General features: G+C 43.6%; 1 protein-coding gene across 2 annotated transcripts; it reads left to right on the forward strand.

The window, feature by feature from the left end:
* The first annotated feature begins 1,116 nt into the window (after nucleotides 1-1,116).
* Nucleotides 1,117-20,202, forward strand: LOC125467308 (calmodulin-like protein 4). Of its 2 annotated transcripts, XM_048562977.2 has the most exons (5): nucleotides 1,129-1,256; nucleotides 1,346-1,376; nucleotides 11,788-11,928; nucleotides 14,896-15,084; nucleotides 17,068-20,202. In XM_048562977.2, the coding sequence occupies exons 1-5, from the start codon at nucleotides 1,254-1,256 to the stop codon at nucleotides 17,163-17,165; spliced, it is 462 nt and encodes a 153-aa protein (XP_048418934.1). In that variant the 5' UTR covers nucleotides 1,129-1,253; the 3' UTR covers nucleotides 17,166-20,202. The 2 variants fall into 2 exon arrangements, with proteins under 2 accessions (XP_048418935.1, XP_048418934.1); XM_048562978.2 differs by lacking the exon at nucleotides 11,788-11,928 and having other exon boundaries at nucleotides 1,117-1,256.
* The last annotated feature ends 560 nt before the right edge of the window (nucleotides 20,203-20,762 follow it).

Genomic DNA, 20,762 nt, shown 5'->3' on the forward strand with positions numbered 1-20,762 from the left:
GTTACATTTCAAAACTGCTTCATTGGGCATTAAACCATTTAGCTGTGAGATGGCCTGAGGTTGTAAAAGGTTTTATAAAAATGCGTTTTTTTAAATTTTGTTGGACAAAGAAGTTAGAAATATTTTTAATGTATGTGTTTTTTTAAAAGTCTCTTAGCCTGTATAGTTAGCTGTCCTGTGACGAGATCGTTCACTTGCTGACCTGTTATAATTTAAATGGCCCTTTAGCTGTCCCTAGCAACTCTCGTTGCCAGGGAGTAATGAGCCTGCCTGTCCCCGGCTGCCGTTACACAAAAATAATTTTAAACATTTCACTACAATCCACCATCCAGTTCAGGAGCAGCTCCAGCGGAAACTCCAGAATTTAATGCCTGAGATTGTAGCTCAGTACTAGTTACTAGTGGATGAGGCATGTCTAGAATTTGTAGCCACAAGGTCCACAGGTGTGGAGAAAAGGGCAAAACTGGAAACAAAACTGATTAAAGATAACAGAGAAAACACAAACTTAACCTTGTTTGAAACTGAGGTGTGTATACACATATGTAAGGGTATGTGTTTGGGTAGATTATGTATGTGTGTGTGTATGTGTGCATGTGTCTATATGTGTACGTGGGCATGTGGGGGTGTATGAGTGTGTTTGTGTGTGTATGTTCCTGTGTGTGAACATAAGTATTTATTCCTGTCTTCTTATTCCTATGTGCATGTGTGTATCTGTGTGTTCTGTGCATGTGTTTACTTGTTCCTGTGTGTTAAGTATGTATTTCTTCCTCTGTGTGTCTACGTTGCTGTGAATTTGTGCGCATTTGTGTCTTTAGTCCTGTTTATGTCTGGATGTGTATCTGTCACCACTGTGCGTGTATGTCTATATTCCTGTGTATGCGTGACTATGTCATGTCGCTGTATGTTTGTTCCTGTGAATGTTCTGCATGCATGTGTTTCTGTGTGCATGTTCCTGTATGCGTGTGTTCCTGAGTGTGTTTGTTCCTGTGGGTGTATGTTCCTGTGGTTGTGTGCATGCCTGTAAGATAGATTAACAGCTGGTAGCTGGAATCTGACCCTGTGGGAAGCCTGATCCCGTAACCATAGTGACCAGGATATTTATTGCATCCACCAAACATTATTCAGTGTGGATTGGTGGACTTTAGCCTATAATCAGATAGATGGAGTTTAGGGCAAGCTGTACTGGATTGCAACTAGAGAGACAAACACATCATTAAAGGGAGAAGGAAAACAGGGAGGAAGCAAAAGAAAAAATGGTAAAAATACAACAGGAGAAACCCAGAGCTTTCAAAATAATTCTTCATGTGGAAACACAAAGCAATAACTTTTGTTGTTCCAATTACAGGCTAAATTTTTCACTCAAGATGAAATCCATGGTGAGTATGAGTCTATATATGGTATGGTATGTTTGTTTACTTATGTCTTGAAGGTTATTGGAGTCCCTAGTGCCTAACCTCTGTTCCCCTGCTATGGCGACAATCTCCTCTCCTCAAACATCCCTCTAATCTTTGGCCCCCAGTTCTGAGGCCCTGTAAATTATAGTGACCTGTCCCCAGGTGAGATTCCCTAATTTATTACAGTTCCACATGGATGTCCCACATTGTCAGAAGTCCCAGGTAAGGACAAATAAACTGTCTCCCCATTTTATTTATCAGTCCCCTCTGTTGGATGCAACAAGGTGAACTTAAGAAAGAACCCCTTCCTTCATGAAGGCCTTTCTCCCAGACAAAAGAACTTCAGGTTTGAAAAGGGGCCAGTTTAACTAGGCTTTTTTTGAATTAACAAATTAGCAAGTTTATTAGTTTCTAAACCTGAGGTGATGACAAAAGAATTGAGTCCAATAAAAGGTAGAAGTTAAGGCAATACAGACCGGTCATGCATGCGGAGTAAATAGTGGAACAATGAGAATTGAGCAGTTGAGTTTGACTTTCCTGGCTTTGCAGTTGGCCAAAATTCTTTTGTCCCATTTCCTTTTGAACTGGTTTGCTAACTAGTTTCCAGTGCTCAAAGAGAGATTTCCTTTACTTGAAATACAGGGGTGACTAGTGGATGCTTCTTCAACTGTGACTTTCACATTCCACCAATTCTCAAACCCACAACAGTTCACACAAATAGCTCAACCCATTCATACACATAAGAGTTTCAGCCTATTGATACATATAGAACAGGGCGAGACTTGCTTTAATCCCCCTATATTCTTGAAAGGGGAAATGCAACGGTACTTATTGCCACAATCACTAACATTAGACCCATCGTGTTCATTGTCTAAGGTAGTCACAAGGGAATACAGTTCAGTTGGTAATATATTTCTCCCTTTGAAGCTACTTTGTTACTTTCAGATGTGACATTTCAGAAATCCTCCGCAGGTAGTCGATTGATTTACATTTTTGTCTGAATCTGTCCTCCTGAGAAAAATGTTGTAACAGCAACTGGACATAATTAAAAGTTTTTTTATATCCATGGGTGACCAGTCTCATGATCCACAGTCATGACATTTCCCTTGAAAAATGACTAATTCATTCTCATCTCATTTCAAAAATGCAGGGAAAAAAATAGAAAGTAACATTAAAAAAGACACATTCACTCCTGTACATAGAACATAGAACATAGAACACTACAGCGCAGTACAGGCCCTTCGGCCCTCGAAGTTGAGCCAACCTGTGAAACCAAATCGAAGCCCATCTAACCTACACTATTCCATTATTATCCATATGTTTATCCAATGACCAATCAAATGCCCTTACACTTGGCGAGTCTACTACTGTTGCAGGCAGGGTATTCCACGCCCTTACTACTCTCTGCGTAAAGAACCTACCTCTGACATCTGTCCTATATCTATCACCCCTCAATTTAAAGCTATGTCCCGTCGTATAAAAGTGCCCTTGCATTGTAATACTACTCTCGGTCAATTCTACCTCTTCAGTTCTAAATCGAGTCTTTCAAGGTTATGGACGGGCTCTGCAATCCAGTTTCCTGGTGGTTTACTTTTATGTTGGGGCAACAAGCTCCAGTGAATAGCATTGTAAACCTACCACAATAGTGATTGGCTTGTGGTCAGCATAACCTGTGGTCTCTCTATACTACTTTGTGATATAGATTTCAAAGTGTTTGACAGTCACTGTTAAACTGAAGGCTTCCTTCTCATAATTATAGAGTCAGAGCCATACAACACAGACACAGATCCTTTGGTCCAACTCATCAGTGGCTACCAGACATCCCAATCTGACCTAGTCCCATTTGCAAGCATTTGGCCCATCTCCCTGTAAACCCTTCCTGTTCATATACCCATCTAGGTACCTTTTAAATGTTGCAGTTGTACCGGTCTCCATCACTTTGTCTGGCAGTTCATTCTATAGATGCACCATCCACTGCAAGAAAAGAAGTTACCCCTCAGGTCCTTCTTAAATCTTTCCCCGCTTACCTTAAACCTATGTCCTCTAGTTTTAGACTTCCCCACCCTAGGAAAAATTCTATTTACTCTATCCACACCCCTCACGATTTTATAAACCTCCATGATGTCCCCTTATCCTCTAACACTCCAGGATAAAAAGCCCCAACCTACTCAACCTCTCCCTGTAACTCAAACCCTCTATCCTTGTAAATCCTTTCTGCACCCTCTCAAGTTTAACAACATCCTTTTTATAAAAGAATGACTGCAATTGTATGCAGTATTCTAAAAGCGGCCTCACCAATGACCTCTATAGCCGCATGACGTCCCAACTCCTATATTCAATGCAACAAAAACAAAGTTGCTGGAAAAGCTCAGCAGTTCTGGCAGCATCTGTGGAGGAGAAAACAGAGTTAACGTTTCGGGTCCAGTGACCCTTCCTCAAAACCTATACTCAATGTGCTGACCAATGAAGGCAAGCATACCAAAGAGCCTTCTTCATCGCCCAGTCTACCTGCAACTCCACTTTCAAGGAACTATGCACCTGCATTTCTAGGTGGAATATTATTTCTGATGTGGGGTTAGCTTATTGCGGGTAAGTACCTGATCACACTCTCTCTCTCTCTCTCTCTCTCTCTTAAATACCTCCTCCTGTAGAAGGACAGCCCCTACCCCAATGTCACTCACATTGATAGTTACTTCCAATCCTAGCTTGGGATTTGGAGCTGCAAGCACAAGTTTGTTTGTTGAAATTGACTTCCACTTTCCAAAGCAGTTTGACGTCACTCAGGCCACACTCCTTCTGCTTTTCCGATCTATCTAATCGGTCTATCGGAGGTACAGTACTGAGCTGAAATTTGAGACAAATCTTTGTCAGATCCCATACATTCCCTAAAACCGTATGATTTCCAGTTTTGTCATGGGAATGGGGAACTGTGATATTGTTTCTACCTTTGTAGCCCTGGGAAGGGCTCTTACTTGATTGTCCAAAATTGGTCATTTGAGGCTTAGCAAACACGCTGTTGCAAGATTGACCTTAGAGTCATGGAAACTGACCCTTTGGTCCAACTAATCCATGCCGACCATGTTCCAAAACTAAACTAGTCCCACTTGCCTGTGTTTGGCCCCTGTCCCCCAAACCCTTCTTATTCATGTACTTATCCAAATGTATTATAAATGTTGTCGTTGTAACTGCATCCACCATTTTCTCTAGCACTTCATTCCACACAGTAACCACTGTCTATGTAAAAAAAAGTTGCCCTTCATGTCCTTTATAAATCTTTCTCCTCTCACTTTAAAAAATATACTCCCGAGTTTTGAACTCACCACCCTAGGGAAAAGACCCTCGCTATTCACTTTAACTATGCCCCTCGTGATTTTATAAGCATCTACAAGGTCACACCTTAACTTGAATGAAAAAAGTCCCAGCCTGCCCAGCCTACATTTATAACTCAAATCCTCCATTCATGGCAATATTCTGGCAAATCTTTTCTGAACCCCACCAATTTAATAATATCCTTCCTATAGCATGGTGACCAGCGCTGCATATGTAGTCCAGAAGAGCCCTTACCAAAGTCCTATACAACCTCAACATGGTGTCCCAATTCCTATACTCAAAGGTCTGAGCAATGAAGGCAAGTGTGATAAATGCCTTCTTAACCACCCTGTCTACTTGTGCTGAAAATTTCAAAGAATTATGTACCTGATCCTCTAGGTCTCTGTTTGACAACAGGACCCAGGGCCCTACCATTAATTGTATAGTTTGTTTGTTTACCAGAGTGTAACACTTAACACTTTGTAATCTTAGTTAGCCTTCCTCACTGACCACTTAGCTGACCACCAATTTTGGTGTCTTCTGCAAACTTGCTAACCATCCCTCCTTTATTCCAATCCAAATTGTTTATATAAATGACAAACAAAAGTGGACCAGCACTGCTGCCTGTGGAACACTGCTGGTCACGGGCCTCCAGTCCGAAAAGTAACTCTCCACCATTGGTAACAAAGTGTGGAGCTGGATGAATACAGCAGGTCAAGCAGCATCTTAGGAGCACAAGAGCTGTGCTCCTAAGATGCTGCTTGGCCTGCTGTGTTCATCCAGCTCGACACTTTGTTAACTCGGATTCTTCAGCATCTGCAGTTCCCATTATCTCTCTCCACCATTGGTCTGTCTCCTACCATCAAGCCAATTTTGTATCCAATTGGTGAGCTCGCTCTGAATCCCATGCGATCTAACTTTACTAATTAGTTTAGCCCCTGTCCCTCCAAACCCTTTCAAAAGGTTATCAAAGGCTTTACTAAAGTCCATATAAACAATGTTTATTATTCTGCTCTCATCAATGTTTTTGGTTATTTTGTCAAAAACTGAATCAATTTTGTGCGTCATGATTTGTCTCACACAAAACTATAATTTCCTATATTTCCTATAACTATAACTGTAAACTATAGTGGCCATAATTTCTGAATGAGGTCTCCAGGTTTCTCTAAATGCCTTTCAAAAAGTGTGTCTGCACTCTCTGGATACAATACACAATCAGACACTCCTGCTACTACTTAGTTCATCAGCGTTCGAAAGATGTCTTGATCATTTTGCAGTTTGAATGACATGACTCAACATTGGTGTAACCAGTTTGGAGTTACAAAGTGAAGGTTTCCTTTGTGTAGACAGTCAGGGGAACCTGCCAGTACCCCTTGTGCAAATCTACCGTATTAACGTAGGTTGCTTTACCAAACCTTTCTATGCAATTTTCCAACCAGAGTATCAGGTAGGAATTGGCTTTCATCACTGTGTTAACCTTTTAGTAGTCAGTCTGGAGCCTTGCAGAATCACCCAACCTTTCCATAAACATAACAGAGAAAGTTACTGCGGCTAGTCTCCATTAGTGACTGCCATAGTATTTCTGCTCCTGAACCCGAGCCAGCTTTTCTGGGCCTAACCAATAGAGATGTAGCCTTATGAGAGGGTCCAACAACATTGTACCCAGCATCAACACTATGCAGAACTACGGTGAAGCAGCTTGTCCTCTCTCTCCATAACCCCTTAAATACAGTGAGCAGCCTCCTTACAAACCAACTCAGGGAATACTGGAGAAGCTCAACTGGTCTGGCAGCATCTAGAGTTGGAGAAACTGAGTCAACCACCCCCGTCCCACCACCTCCTTCTTGTCAATCGCTGTAATGTGCCTTTAGGAAGCTATCATCATCTGAAAGCTGCCCGAAAAACAGAAGCTGTTGGGAAAAATAATGTCTACTTATTAGTTATCAGTTTGGAGCAATATCCATCAGGTTTATTCAGAATGTAACTAAATGACACTGTTTAATGACTGAAGCCCTCAGAGGTGCGGGAGAAGGCCATTCAGCCCCTTACTTGTTCTGGGCCATTTACCATTTACCCCATCTCCTCTTTCCTGCTCTATTCCCATTCCCCCATGACAGTCAATGAACCAGTGCATAACATGGTACTGAGGCTAACAGCAACTTGACTGCTGAGGGCAAGCTGCCCTGATTGAGGTGAGGTTGTATGGGCAGGGAATGAGGGTATTACATTGTCCATGGTGAGGCTACAATTGGCTCAGTTTCTTTTAATAACCAACAAAACAGTAGGCTATCAGCGCTGTAAGTCCACTTCCTCCATTTAGTGAGATCATGACAGTTCTTCTGCTGTCATATCATTTTCCTGCGCTCTTCATCATTTACATTTTGGTTTTTCTACCCCACTGTAGGAGCTAGAAGTCCTTAATTTTTTAATTCATTCATGGGATGAGGGCAACACTGGCCAGGCAGCATTTATTGCTCATCCCTAATTGCCCAGAGAGCAGTTAAGATTCATTACCATGGCTCTTCAGTCACATGTAGGCCAGACCAGGTAAGGATGGCAGTTTCCTTCCACAAAGGCCTTTAGTGAACCAGATGAGTTTTCTGCCCTGACAATCAGCAATGGATTCATTGCCATCCTAGACTTTTCATTCCACATATTTATTGAATTCAAATTCCACTATCTGCCATGGTGGGATTCAAACCCGGGTTCTCAAAACATTATCTGGGTCTCTGGGTTTACAGTCCAGCAGTAATACCATTAGGCCATTGCCTCCCCTTGTGAGCTTTGCAGAGTGTGGACATCAATCTAAGGCTAGAATGGGCTCCATAACTGATACTGTCTGTGTCAATACTTTAGGGAGAACTTTTTGCTTGATAAAACATTCTGGTTTAAATTCTTCAAACTGTTTCTGGGCTCTGACCCCACCTGTGAGTTGCCTTTCGGTGCCATCATCCCAGAGAGAGCCAATTATTCCAATAATTGCATACTTCGCACATCCTCCACACCATGCCCAAATTACAGACCACAGGGCAGACAGCACAGGCAAGAGGGCAGAGGGTGTAAACAGTATCATCGTGCTGCTTACAGCTGGAAGGGGAGGAACAAGGGGGTGGCATGGTTATCAGTTTATAACCATCAGCCTATCCCTGCCACCCTCTACCAGATTTATCCAACACAGACACGATGGGCCAAAGGGTTCTTTACTGTAGTATTTCAGTGATCCTGCAGGTTAGGTGAATCCACTTCAATACCTGATCTTGGAAAACCCGATGATGGTTAGTGTTTTTAAACTATCCTCGCAAAACGTGGGTGACATTGGCTGGGCTAGCATTTATTGTCTGTCCCTAATTGTCCCCTTGAGAAGGTGGTGGTGAGCTGCCTTCTTGAACTGAAGTTCACGTGCTGTAGGGTTGACCAAAATGCCCTGAGGGAGGGAACCCCAGGATTTTGACCCGCTGACACTGAAGGAATGATGACATATCTCCACGACAGGATGGTGACTGGCTTTCCCATGTATCTGCTGCTTTTGCTTTGCTAGACTTGCCTTCATAAATTCATATTCTATATTGAGGGGAAATATGTGTGGATAAAGCTGTGGGGAGGGGTTCAACAGGGAAGGGTGTTCGTTGGGGAGGGGGAGTCAGTGATAGGGATTGGAGAGGGATCAAAGAAGGAGGGGTCAGTGGGAGGAGGGTCAGAAGGGTGTCAGAGAGGGGGATCAGTGGGTACAAATCGGGGGGCAGGGGTCATTAGGAGGGGTTGAGGAGGGAACTCAATGGGAGGGGTCAGTGGATGGATTCACTGGGGACAGACATCAGTGGGGAGGGGTCAGTAGGTGGTGAGTCAGCGAGAGGTTCAGGGAGGGGTCAACGGGGAGGATTAGGGGTATCCCTTCACCCTCTGCAAAAACTTAAACCCTTAAATAAATAGACTTTTTGCAAATTACTTCAATTAATGCCTCAAATATCTGCTGCTGATGTTTACTTAATCACATCTGTGTCTTTGACATTGCCTGACACTCCTCGAAAATCCCCAATCTCATCTCTCAAAGCAAGGGCACTCAAGGTGAAGAGAGGGGTGAACGTGTTAGGGGGCTGAGATAGTGGTGGACTTTCTGAACTTCTTCTTGGCCATCCATCTCCACCTTGTGTCAGTGCCCAGTCCTGCTCACACTCAGCCTGCTGAGCGAGCTGCAAGGAGCTGCTGTGTGTGGAATGTCAAAAATAGGGGAGAAGCTGGGGAAGAGTTCACCGGCTGCTGTCACCTCGCCTCGCATCATCAAACCTCACCTCGTCTCACCTCACCTCAACTTGCATCACTTCACCTCAACTCGCCTCACCTCGTCTCACCTCACCTCAACTCGCATCACCTCACCTCGTCTGTCACCTCAACTCACATCACCTCACCTCAACTCGCATCGTCTCACCTCACCTCGTCTCACCTCAACTCGCCTCACCTCACCTCACCTCGCATCACTTCATCTCGTCTCACCTAGCCTCACCTCGTCTCAGCTCACCTCACCTCACCTCACCTCAACTCGCATCACCTCGCCTCAACTCGCATCACCTCACCTCGTCTCACCTAGCCTCACCTCGTCTCACCTCACCTCACCTCACCTCAACTCAACTCGCATCACCTCACCTCAACTCGCATCGTCTCACCTCAACTCGCCTCACCTCACCTCACCTCGCATCACTTCACCTCGTCTCACCTCACCTCACTTCGTCTCACCTCACCTCAACTCGCATCACCTCACCTCGTCTCACTTAGCCTCGCCTCGCATCATCTCACCTCGTCTCACCTCACCTCAACTCGCATCACCTCACCTCAACTCGCACCACCTCGCCTCGTCTCACCTCACCTCAACTCGCATCACCTCGCCTCGTCTCACTCACCTCGCCTCGTCTCACTCGCCTTGCCTCACTCGCCTCATCTCACTCACCTCGTCTTGCCTCGTCTCACTCGCCTCAATGTGCTCTTTTCATGTTTATAGGAGACATTTCTTCACCCATAGAGTGGTGAGCCTGTGGAATTACCACAGAAAGTAGTTGATGCCAAAACATTGAATGTATTCAAGAGGCGATTAGATATAGCACTTGGGGTGAATGGGATCAAAGATTAATGGGAGAAAGCAGGATTAGGTTATTGAGCTGGACAATCAGCCATGATCACGCTGAATGGCGGAGCAAGCTTGAAAGGCCAAATGGCCTTCTCCTGTTCTTATCTTCCATGTTTCTGTGTTTGTTTCTGTAATAACCCTGATCCCTGACAATGTGGGAATCAATCCCCATGAAAAGAAAAAAAAAGTGTTTCTGAAATAATTTGTACTGATTTAGGACCTCAATGACACATTGCATTTACATTGCACCTTAAGCATTGCAAAACACCTTAAAGGAATTCACAGGTGAATGATCATGCAGTATGATCTGTGATCTAAAAGGAAGCATTAAGATAGTAAAACAACAGGTTGGTTATCAGGGATGTTGTATCTTAAAGGAAGAGAGACAAGTATTGAGGTTGGAAAGATTTTAGGACTGAAATCCCAGAGCTTAGGGCTTCAGGCAGCTGAAAGCAAGGCCACTATCAGGAGTGATTAAAACCCAGAAGTCAAAGACAGGAGTTCCAGCCTCCAGTAACAAGCACAGTCTGTAGGAGGAGCTGAGCCCTAAATAGGCTGCGATGATGCCCCAAAATGCCAAAATCTTAAACTGCAGCTAAATTCCCAAAGGCTGTTTAGAACTAAAGCCCAAATGACAGGCAGAACCCATCGGTCAGAAGGTGAATAAAACAAAGAGAACAGCACACACGGCGAAGAGATACATAATACATTGATCGTATTTCATACAGACACATCCACAGAAACAGAAACTATTAATTTCAAAGATACTTAGTCAGGTTGAATGGGGGATAGTGTTTAGTTCAGTCCCTGATCAGGTTCAGGTCTGTTCATCTTTGATAACTGTCAGAATAAGTCATTTATTATTTAACACTTTTCACTTGAAGCAGCCAAGCAGCTGTAAGGCTGGATTGTCAAAAGGATTGAGGTTAAGGTTAAAGTAAGAATGGCAACTTTCCAACTTTCGTAGAGGCCACCCATCACCCAAATACACAAGAAGGTTCTATATGATTGCAGAGAGGTGCCCAGTTGGATCCTGATCTGTATAGATTTAGCTGGCCTCAGTGTTTGGGGAGCAAGGTGACATGATTTCTCAGTGTCTGTTGAGGACAGACGGGGAAATAATAGACGAGGAGAGGAGGGTGAACTAACTCCAGTGGCCATTACCTGCCACTGAGTCACCCTTTATTTATACGCAAACATTCTTTTACTCTTGTACTGCCTTTCCTGAATCTCTGATACCTTTTTTTCCGAATGAAACCTATTTTGCTAATCACCCTGTTCAGATATGTAATTACACATCTCTGGAGCAGATGGGACTTGAACCCAAATCTCTTGGTTCAGGGATAGGAGCACGATCACTGTCCCACAAGAGGGCCAGAAACACTCCTGTTTATATCTGTCAGTCAAGGCTCCCTGATTGGACCAGGTTAACACCCCTAATCAGGGAAATCATATACTGTGAGGTCTAGCTGACTGATCTCATTACAATCACTCCAAGGGGACAGGTCAGGGGTGACACTCATTCACAGAACCTGGTATTAAAGCTTCCCTTTACTAACCATTGACTTCGATTTCTCCAGGATATACTTTACAAAAGTCACATTACAAAGTTGCTGAGGTGTAATTTGTTTAAAAGTAAAAGGAATCTGATAATTTCATGCTGGCTTCACCTGAGATGCAATTGCAAATCTAAATGAACCTTTCAATCAGTAAATATTTGCTTAGCTGCAGCAGTTATGCTGTAAATGACCTCAGGATTTACTGTGAACTGAGGTTGAAGCTTTAAAAAAGGCAGGCCTCATTAAACAGAGCTCACCTTCGCAGCAGAGTGACACACAAGTTGCACAGTATAACACTGTGCTGTTACAGCAGTAATGAGCACAATTCTCATGCAGACAACATTTTGCAGCAATTGAAGCTGACATGTTAGTGTGTTCTGTGACATGCCCGATCTGTTTCCTTCAGAATTCAAAGAGTGCTTCTCGCTGTATGACAAGAAACGCAAAGGCAGGATATCTGCTGGAGACCTGATCACAGTTATGCGGTGCCTGGGTACCAGCCCGACCCCAGGAGAGGTAGACAGACACCTGCTGCATCATAAAATAGGTAAATGCAATTGTCACCTAAAATCCGCAGCTCATAAACAGGCCATTTGGCCCACCTCATTTGTGCTGGTATTGATGCTCCTTCTGACTTTCCTCCAACCCTTCTGCACCTAACTCTATCAACATAATGTTTTATTCCATTCTCCCTCATGTCTTTATTTAAGATCCCCTTAAAAGTATTTGTACAGTTTACCTTGATCACTCCTTGTGCCCATTCTAAGCACTCTCTGTGGAAAAGTTTCTCCTGAAGTTGCCATTGGATTTATTGGTGACTATCTCACTTCAGTATCTCCCAGTTCTGGTCTTCCCCACATATGGATCACAAGATTGTTACGATGTAGAATTAGGTTATTCAGAGCATTGAAACATCTTCTCTACAAGGTCCTGTCTTATTGGATCATGTTGCAGCTGCAAAGATATACTCCTTCAAGAAAACCCTCACAAATTGATTATTGAGTAGAATTTAACAAAACTCAACAGTTGTTTGATTGTGATTCTATTTTCTGATGGGGCTGAATGTGTTTTTTCTTGTATTATGATAATTCTGTGTTTCTGACCGGTTCTGGGCACTGCACATTACGAATGATGTCAAGGATTTGGAGAGAGTGCAGAAAAGGTTTATGAGAATGGTTCCTGAGATGAGGAACTTCAGTTCTGTGGATTGGTCGGAGGAGCTGGGTCTGTTCTCTGCAGAAAAAAGAAGGCTGAGAGGAGATATGACCAAAGTGATTCAATCTTAAAGGGTCTGGACAAGAGTAAACCAGGAAAAAATATTTCCTCTTGTGAAAGGGTCAAGAATGAAAAGGCATAGATTTGACATAAATAGTAAAAGAAGCAAGAATGATTGAGGAAATATTTTCCCACAGTGTGTGGATGGGCTGTGCAATGCGCAGCCTGAGGGTGTGGTAGAAGAAGGTTCAATTGAAGCTTTTGAAGGGGAATTAGAAACTTATTGGAACAGAATGTGCAATGTCACGGGGAGAAGAGTGGCACTGAATGAGATCAGAGATAATGGGAACTATGCTCCTGAGATGCTGCTTGGCCTGCTGTGTTCATCCAGCTTCACACTTTGTTATGTTGCACTGAATGAGATGTTTATTCATGGATCCAATTGGACATAATGGGCTGAGTGACCTCCTTCTAGAACATAGAACACATAACATAGAACAGTATACTCTATCTATACATAGTACAGTCACTCTCAGCATCTTGTACACCTCTATCAAGTCACCTCACATCCTTCTTCGCTCCAGTGAAAAAGACCCTAGCTCCCTCAACCATTCCTCATAAGACCTGCCCTCCAGTCCAGGCAGCATCCTGGTAAATCTCCTCTGTATCCTCTCTAAAGCTTCCACATCTTTCCTATAATGAGGTGACCAGAACTGAACTCAATATTCTAAGTGCGATCTAACCAGGGTTTTATAGAGCTCTTAAACTCAATTCCCCTGCTAATGAAAGCCAATGAAATGTAACAAATCTGTGCTTCTGTATTAAAGCAGAGAAAAGTGCCGACAAAGCTCTGAGGTTTATTTCTGGAAGAATATGATTGTAAAGCAGAGACACTATACCACATACAGAAGATTAGACCTGATAAAGGGGCAGTGCTACGAAAGCTTGTGACTTTAAATAAACCTGTTGGACTATAACCTGGTGACATGTGACTTCTGACATTGTCCACCCCGGTCCAACACTGGTGCCTCCACATCTTAAATGGCCCAGCAAGCCACGCGGCTCAGGGGCAATTGAGGATGGACAATAAATGGCCCTGCCAACCATCCCCACATCTCATGAAAGAATGCAAAAAAGAAACAGTGAAACATCAACCTGTGTTTTCTGTTCCAATACCTCTTTGAAATTGAGTCAATGTGATGCCTCAATGGTGGATTAGTCCATTGACACTCAAGCAGGATTCCTGGTGTGAAGGGATGCTGGGAAAATAGTGGGAAGAGTGTCAGGTTGGCTCACCAGCTCACTGCCCTCACTAGGAATGGACCAGTGTGGATTGGGTGTAAATTTGCAGACAAAAGCAAAGATCTTTCTGGTGCCCACTGGCATTTTGCAGTTGTTCTTGTTGCTTTTCTTTTTAACATACGCATTCACAGAAAGAACTTGTCACTGGCCAGGCAGCATTTATTGTCCATCCCTAATTGCCCAGAGGGCAGTTCAGATTCAACCACATTGCTGTGGGTCTGGAGTCACATGTGGGCCAGGCCAGGTAAGGATGGCAGTTTCCTTCCCTAAAGGACATGAGTGAACCAGATGGGTTTGTCCAACAATCAGCAATGGGCTCATGGTCATCATTAGTCACTTAATTCCAGACGTATTCTTGAATTCAAATTCCACCATCTGCCATGGCAGGACTTGAACCTGGGTCCCCAGGACATTACCTGGGTCTCTAGATTAACAACGAGTGGGCCATCACATACCCTAATTAATTGTCCCCTAATTTAATTCCCCAGTGGGCAGGTTGCTCACAAAGCCCACAAAGCAATGTTGACTGGAACTCGGTTCATTGGCTTTAAAACTCAAGCTGTAGAACACCAACACAAGACGTTTGTGTTGAAGATCATTGATCTGAAGTGTTAACTCTGTTTTCCACTGCCAGACTATTTGAGTTTTTCCAGCTTTCTCTTGTTCATACCCACAAAAGCAAGCTGGCTATGCTAAACCGTTACAAAACCACTAGTCGGACCCAAGTTGGATCACTGTGTTGAATTTGTGACACCAGACTATAGGAATATGTTTGAATTTGACTGAGACATGACCAGGAAGTAGGGGAATGTCAAGCAGCATGTCTGGCTCATGCAGGGAGATGGAACTGACTAGTGGGGTTAGGGAGAGGGGTGTGTGTTGGGAATTTGGGGGGGGGGGGGGGGGGGGGGTAGGGGTGCGGGGTTTGCAATGACAGAGCCAGGTCAGGAGGAGAGGAAGCTGGTCAGCATTAATCTACTGCCTTTTCTTTAACCAGAAAGAAATGGTGAACTGGATTTCTCAACATTCCTTGCCATCATCCACCAGCAGAGGCAGCAAGAGGATCCACGAAAGGACATTCTGGAAGCTATGTTGATGACAGATAAACAAAAACGAGGCTTCATTACAGCCACTGAGCTGAGGACCAAGCTGACCCAACTTGGCGAGAAACTGACCAACCAGGAAGGTGAGAAACAACAGTGCAAACTCTCTTTTTAAAATCGCTCTACAAACATTTATATGGTACCTTTCAAATACACTTGTGACAAACAGATTTTGCACTAGTGTCATGTCCGTTTTGATCTGTTTGTGTGAGTCAGGGGATTTAATAATTAACTTGAAAGCCTTTCCAAATCCATTTTTTAGAAAGGTGTCAGAATTGTAGTTTTTGACGATTAATGAGAATTTGTTTACATGGGAAATTTTTTAACAAGTGATCAAAGTAAAGTGTAGTGCATTAGGCTTCAGTTGGAAGGATTCGGAATGGGGTTTTCCTTCAGCTTAAGGGGAACACCAGTAGCTTGAAGAAATCTTTTGGTCTCAGATAGCAGGGGTCCTGGTTGAAGCCAGATTTATCAAACAGTTTTGCCTGAAAAAAGGAGTGTGATTAGAACTGTTAAGAAGTAGATTGCCTCAGTGTAAGGAATTATCAGAAAGCTTGAGATTAGAAGTGTTTAATTAAATCTATTAAGGCTTATGTGAAGCTCAGAAATTCTAGTTCAGCTGTATAATGACTCAAGGAGGAGTCTTGCAAGCTCACCTATGGAGAATTGACATAACAGTTACATTAAATCCTATGAATGTGATAGAGAAGAGTCTTTTTCCTGGTATGAGAATGGTAACTAGCTGCTATAGGGGCTAATAATATTTCTGGGCTTCAAAATCTTTAATGTGTTTAATATATAAATGTTTGGTTTATTCTATTGTAGCTTCACTTCTTCTATATAATAAACTTCTGTTTTACTGGTAAAATCAAATCTACAACATTGCGCATGTGTGTTTCAACAAAAGATCACCTTGTTAAAGCCAAAAAACAAAATATGATCTATCAAACAAGATCTCAGTCTGGCATCTGTCTTGTCCAGTAACGACAGCAGCTGGATCATAACACACTTTTCTGGTGGCGAAGTACTTGCTGAACTGTACTCACTATTGTTTGAAATGCAGCAACCAATTTGTGCCTGGCGAGACCCCACAAACAAGCGATTAAAGACCAGAAAACTGATTCAGCAATATCAGTTAAGGGATAGATATCAACTGGCTCACTGGAGAGAACTCCCCTTCATCTTCTTTGATTGTGCTGTGGGATCTTTACACATTCACACAAGAGGGGAGACGTAGATTCATTTGCTCTCCCCACCAGTTGGCACCTCCAGCAGAGCAATATCCCTCTGGCCTACATTTAGCGTAAGCCTGGATTCTGTGCCTGAGTCTCAAACCCACAATCTCCTGTCCCAGTGATGTATGTACAGCCACCAGGCTGAAGCTGACACTGTCTCTTGTCCTCATGCCTCCTGTTGCAGGTCTGACAAAGGCCTGGAGTCTACTGTCACTATCTCTCCCTCTACACGCTGGAAATAAGAGGAGCTTGGATGAGAAATCAGAGGATTAGTCAGTCCAGGCCAGGTTGCTTTCACATTCATTCAATTGGTCCTTCAGATGAGAGGATTGTTTTAAAGAAGAAGCTATGTAAAATCAGACCTATACTCACTGAGCTTCAGAAGAACAAGAGATTATCTCAGTGAAAGAGTAAAGGCCAGGCAGGATCAGAGCTAAGGTGCTGTTTCCTCTTGCTGGAGAATTGAATTTAGGGACACAGGCTCAGGATAAAAAGTTGAGGGACTGACGTGAGGGTCTTTCAGGGAAATCGTGGTAAGTGAAGAGTGGATGGGAATGTAGAACTCAGACAGAAGATCTGAATGGCAGAATTGGCTGGAGGGCTGAATGGCCTACTCTTTATCCAGTTTCTTTATGTTCTTCAGTTCCTACACGAGTCAGTATCTTTGGGAAAAGAAAAGGAATTGGGAAGATGTGTTGGGTAGAGGGGTCAGATAATACCATGGACTTTCAATGAGTGAACTTAGTTACAGGTCTTTCCCACAGCAAAGAAACAGACATTAAAATGACAAAATACAAACGCTTCACTAAACTGTGTACTTTGATTTTACAGTTGATGACCTCCTGCAAGAAGCAAATATCCCCCCAAATGGGATTGTGAAATACGAGGACTTCATCCACAGCATCACTCTCCCACTCACAAATTACTGAATGTCCACCAAATGATACACTGAGGAATCAGGATTCCTCTGTTCAATCTCTCCAGGTTAAAATTATTTACTAACTGATCGATTCCACTGCTATGTAACCGAAGACCATTTGTAAGCACAATTACCAAGATAAATACAAGTAGCCCTCTTTAAATAAAATAGGTGTCATGGTGGCTCAGTGGCTAGCACTGCTGCCTCACAGCATCAGGGACCTTGGATCAATTCCACCCTTGGGTGACTGTCTGTGTGGAGTTTGCACATTCTGCCCATGTCTGTGTGCATCTGCTCTGGTTTCCCCCCACAGTCCAAAGATGTTGAAGTTAGGTGGATTGGCCAGGCTAGATTGCCCATAATGCCTATGGGTGTGTAAATTAGGTGGATCAGACATGGGAAATAAAGTGTTTTGAGGGATGGATCTGGGTAGGATGGACTTCAGAAGGGTGGTGTGGACTTGATGGGCTGAATGGCCTGTTCTCACACACTAGGGATTCTGAGTTGAAAGAGTTCATTTTGTCTCTCCAAGAAGTACAACACTTTCTTCTTGTTCACAGTGTCCAACTCTGTCTTAAACAGCTCAAAGGCTGTCCGTCTCTGCTACTCTGCCCAGATTCTAGAGTCATAGGGATATCCAGCACAGAAACAGACCCTTCGGTCCAACTCCTCTGTGCGAACCAGATATCCTAAACAAATCTAATCCCATTTCCCAGCATTTGGCCCATATCCCTCCAAACCCTTCCTATTCATACACCCATCCAAATTACTTTTAAATGTAATTGTACCAGCCTCCACCACTTCCTTTGGCAGCTCACTCCATACAGACACCACCCTCTGTATATAAACTTTGCCCCTTAGATCCCTTTTGAATCTTTCCCCTCTCACCTTAAACCTATGCCCCTCTAGTTTTGGACTTCCCTACCCTGGGGAAAAGACCTTGTCTGTTTATCTTATCCGTGCCCCTCATGATTTTATGAACTTCTCTTAGATCAACCCTCAGCCTCCAACACTCCAGGGAAAATAGCCCCAAGCTATTCAGCTTGTCAGCCTCTCCCTACAGATCAAACCCTGGCAACATACTTGTAAATCTTTTCTGGATAACAAAGTGTGGAGCTGGATGAACACAGCAGGCCAAGCAGCATTTCAGGAGCGCAAAAGCTGATGTTTCAGGGCTAGACCCTTCATCAGAGATCTTTTCTGATTTGTTTCATGCTTAGCAATATCTTTCCTCATAGAATCCCTATAGTGTGGAAACAGGCCAATCGGCCCAACCTTCTACCCACCCCTCTGAAGATCATCTCACTCAGACCCACTCCCCCTACCTTTCCACTGTAATCCTGCAGTTCTCATGCCTAATCTGTCTAACCCACACCCCCCTGGACGCTACAGGCAATTTAGCGCAGCTAATCCACCTAACCTGCACATCTTCAGACTGTGGGAGAAAACCAGAGTACTTGGAGGAAACCCATGCAGACACAGGAAGAACATGCAAACCCCACACAGATAGTTGCCTGAGGGTGGAATGGAGCCTGGGTCCCTGGCACAGTGCAGCAGCAGTGCTAATCACTGAGCCACCACACCACTCCTATAGCAGAGAGACCAGAACTGAACACAGTATTTAAGAGTCAACTACTTTGATGTGGGTCTGGAGTCACATATAGCTAGGCTACATATGACAATCCAGTAACTATATGCTCACCACAACCAACTTCCTAACAACAATCCTAGCTTTGTCTTTCTGGTTGCTATCTGTACAAGCCTTGTTCTCCTGACATAGTTATGATACTATTTCATTAATATCTTAGCTGCTCCTACAGAGTTGCCTCTCATTTGCCTCCCATCAAGGTACAGATTCTTGCTGTTTGCAGCTATAAAGACAATCTGTAATTATATAGCCATTTTAACACAGGAACCACTCCCTTGATACTTCATAGAAAAATTATCACCCAAATGGGACAGCAAGCTACCAAAGGAGATGTCATTACAGGTGAGAGGTAGGTTTTATGGTGTTTCTCAAAGGAAGTAAAGGAGGAGGGAGGATTAGAGATTAGGAAGAGAGTTCCACAGCTTTGTACCTTGGCAGCTGAAGACATAACCGCTACATACAGCACTCCAACAGGCCTTCAGATCAACTAATCCACTCTGACGCATCTTTAGCTGATCAGGGGGAGGCAATGACTGAGTAGTGTTATGGCTGGACTGTTAATCCAGAGACCCAGATAACAACCTGGGGACCTGGTTTCAAATCCCACCATGACAGATGGTGGAATTTGAACTCAATAAATATCTGGAATTAAGAAAATAATGCTGACAGTGAATCCATTGACGATTCTCAGGAAAAACCTATCTAGTTCATTAATATCCCTTAGGGAAGGAAACTGCTATTCTTAACAAGGCTGGCCTCCATGTGACTCCAGACCCACAGCAATGTGGTTGACTTGTTACTGCCCTCTGGGCAATTAGGGATGGGCAATAAATGCTGCCTGGCCAGCAATGCCCTCATCCAGTGAATGAATAAAAGGATCCATGACTTGCTCCCCCCCTACTTCATGTCATCCTTATGGGAGACTTGTTTATAAATACTGTCTCCACACTGACCAGACTGGCGAGTGTCAGCATTCCTGAAGAAATCACTCAGCCTGTCAACTCGAAGCAATGACAGGGATCTTCTTGGTCTGAGCTCACTGCAAATTTCCAGGGCTTGAGGTTTCACGATGAGCTGCTGGGATTGTCCCCCAGCAGGAGACAAATTTATTCTGAAAAGGGACTCTGGAAGTTCATAATGTAAAGGTAGAGCTTATGCCAGAGACACAGAGGTGGTGGGAGGTCCCATGGATGAACACACAGAATGTCCCCCCATCCTTGGGTAATGGGTTGCTTCAGTGATGGAGAACTTTCAAAGGCAGTCTGCACAAGTGTGAAAGTCATGACTCTCGTCAATGTTCAAAACATTATACATAAATTAACTCATTTCATTTTGTGTGTCATTGTAACCTGAAATATTTTGAAAACTTTTGCAAATAAAGATGATTTGGTCAACTGTATGCATCATTAGACCAAGTGTCCCCTGTGGGTCACCTTCTTCAGAGCAGCCAGGCCTGCTTGTGGAAAGTTTCACTCCTTTCACCTGCCAAAGGGTTGGATCGTGAGAGACTGTGCAGAAATCTATTTCAAGATTTGTTCACATTGTTCAGGTATGTTCCCCCAACATCCCTGCCAATATTCATGGAACTGTAAGTTAACAAATTCAAGAGAAAATTGCCACATGACCCATCTGGTCTCTGATGCACAACGGCACCCTCCCATCCTATTTCATCCAATTCCAAGCATTTCCTTCTACACCTTTCCCTTTCAGGCACTTAGATACACATAGACAGAGCATCACTATGTGCAGCTCCCCACTTAATTTCTTCATGTCTCAAGTCTTGTGCTTCAGCGGTGTGTAAGAGCCTTCCAATTTCCATTTCCCTGATCAATCTGACTAGAGAGAAGTTTACATGAGGTGGTTGCCCATTCCCTTCCTACTGTGTAATTATAGGAAACTCAAGTCCGCTCCTGAAAGGATCTGCCTCCTGTAAACAGTCAGTATTTCTCCAGGAGGTCA

Source organism: Stegostoma tigrinum, chromosome 33 (assembly GCF_030684315.1).
Source record: "Stegostoma tigrinum isolate sSteTig4 chromosome 33, sSteTig4.hap1, whole genome shotgun sequence".
Taxonomy (NCBI): Eukaryota; Metazoa; Chordata; class Chondrichthyes; order Orectolobiformes; family Stegostomatidae; genus Stegostoma; species Stegostoma tigrinum.

Bases quoted from the DNA above. Each gene is read 5' to 3' on its own strand.
- LOC125467308 (XM_048562977.2), top strand. The intron at 1,377-11,787 runs GTGAGTATGAGT...TGTTTCCTTCAG, and splicing joins CACTCAAGATGAAATCCATG to AATTCAAAGAGTGCTTCTCG. The intron at 11,929-14,895 runs GTAAATGCAATT...TTCTTTAACCAG, and splicing joins CCTGCTGCATCATAAAATAG to AAAGAAATGGTGAACTGGAT.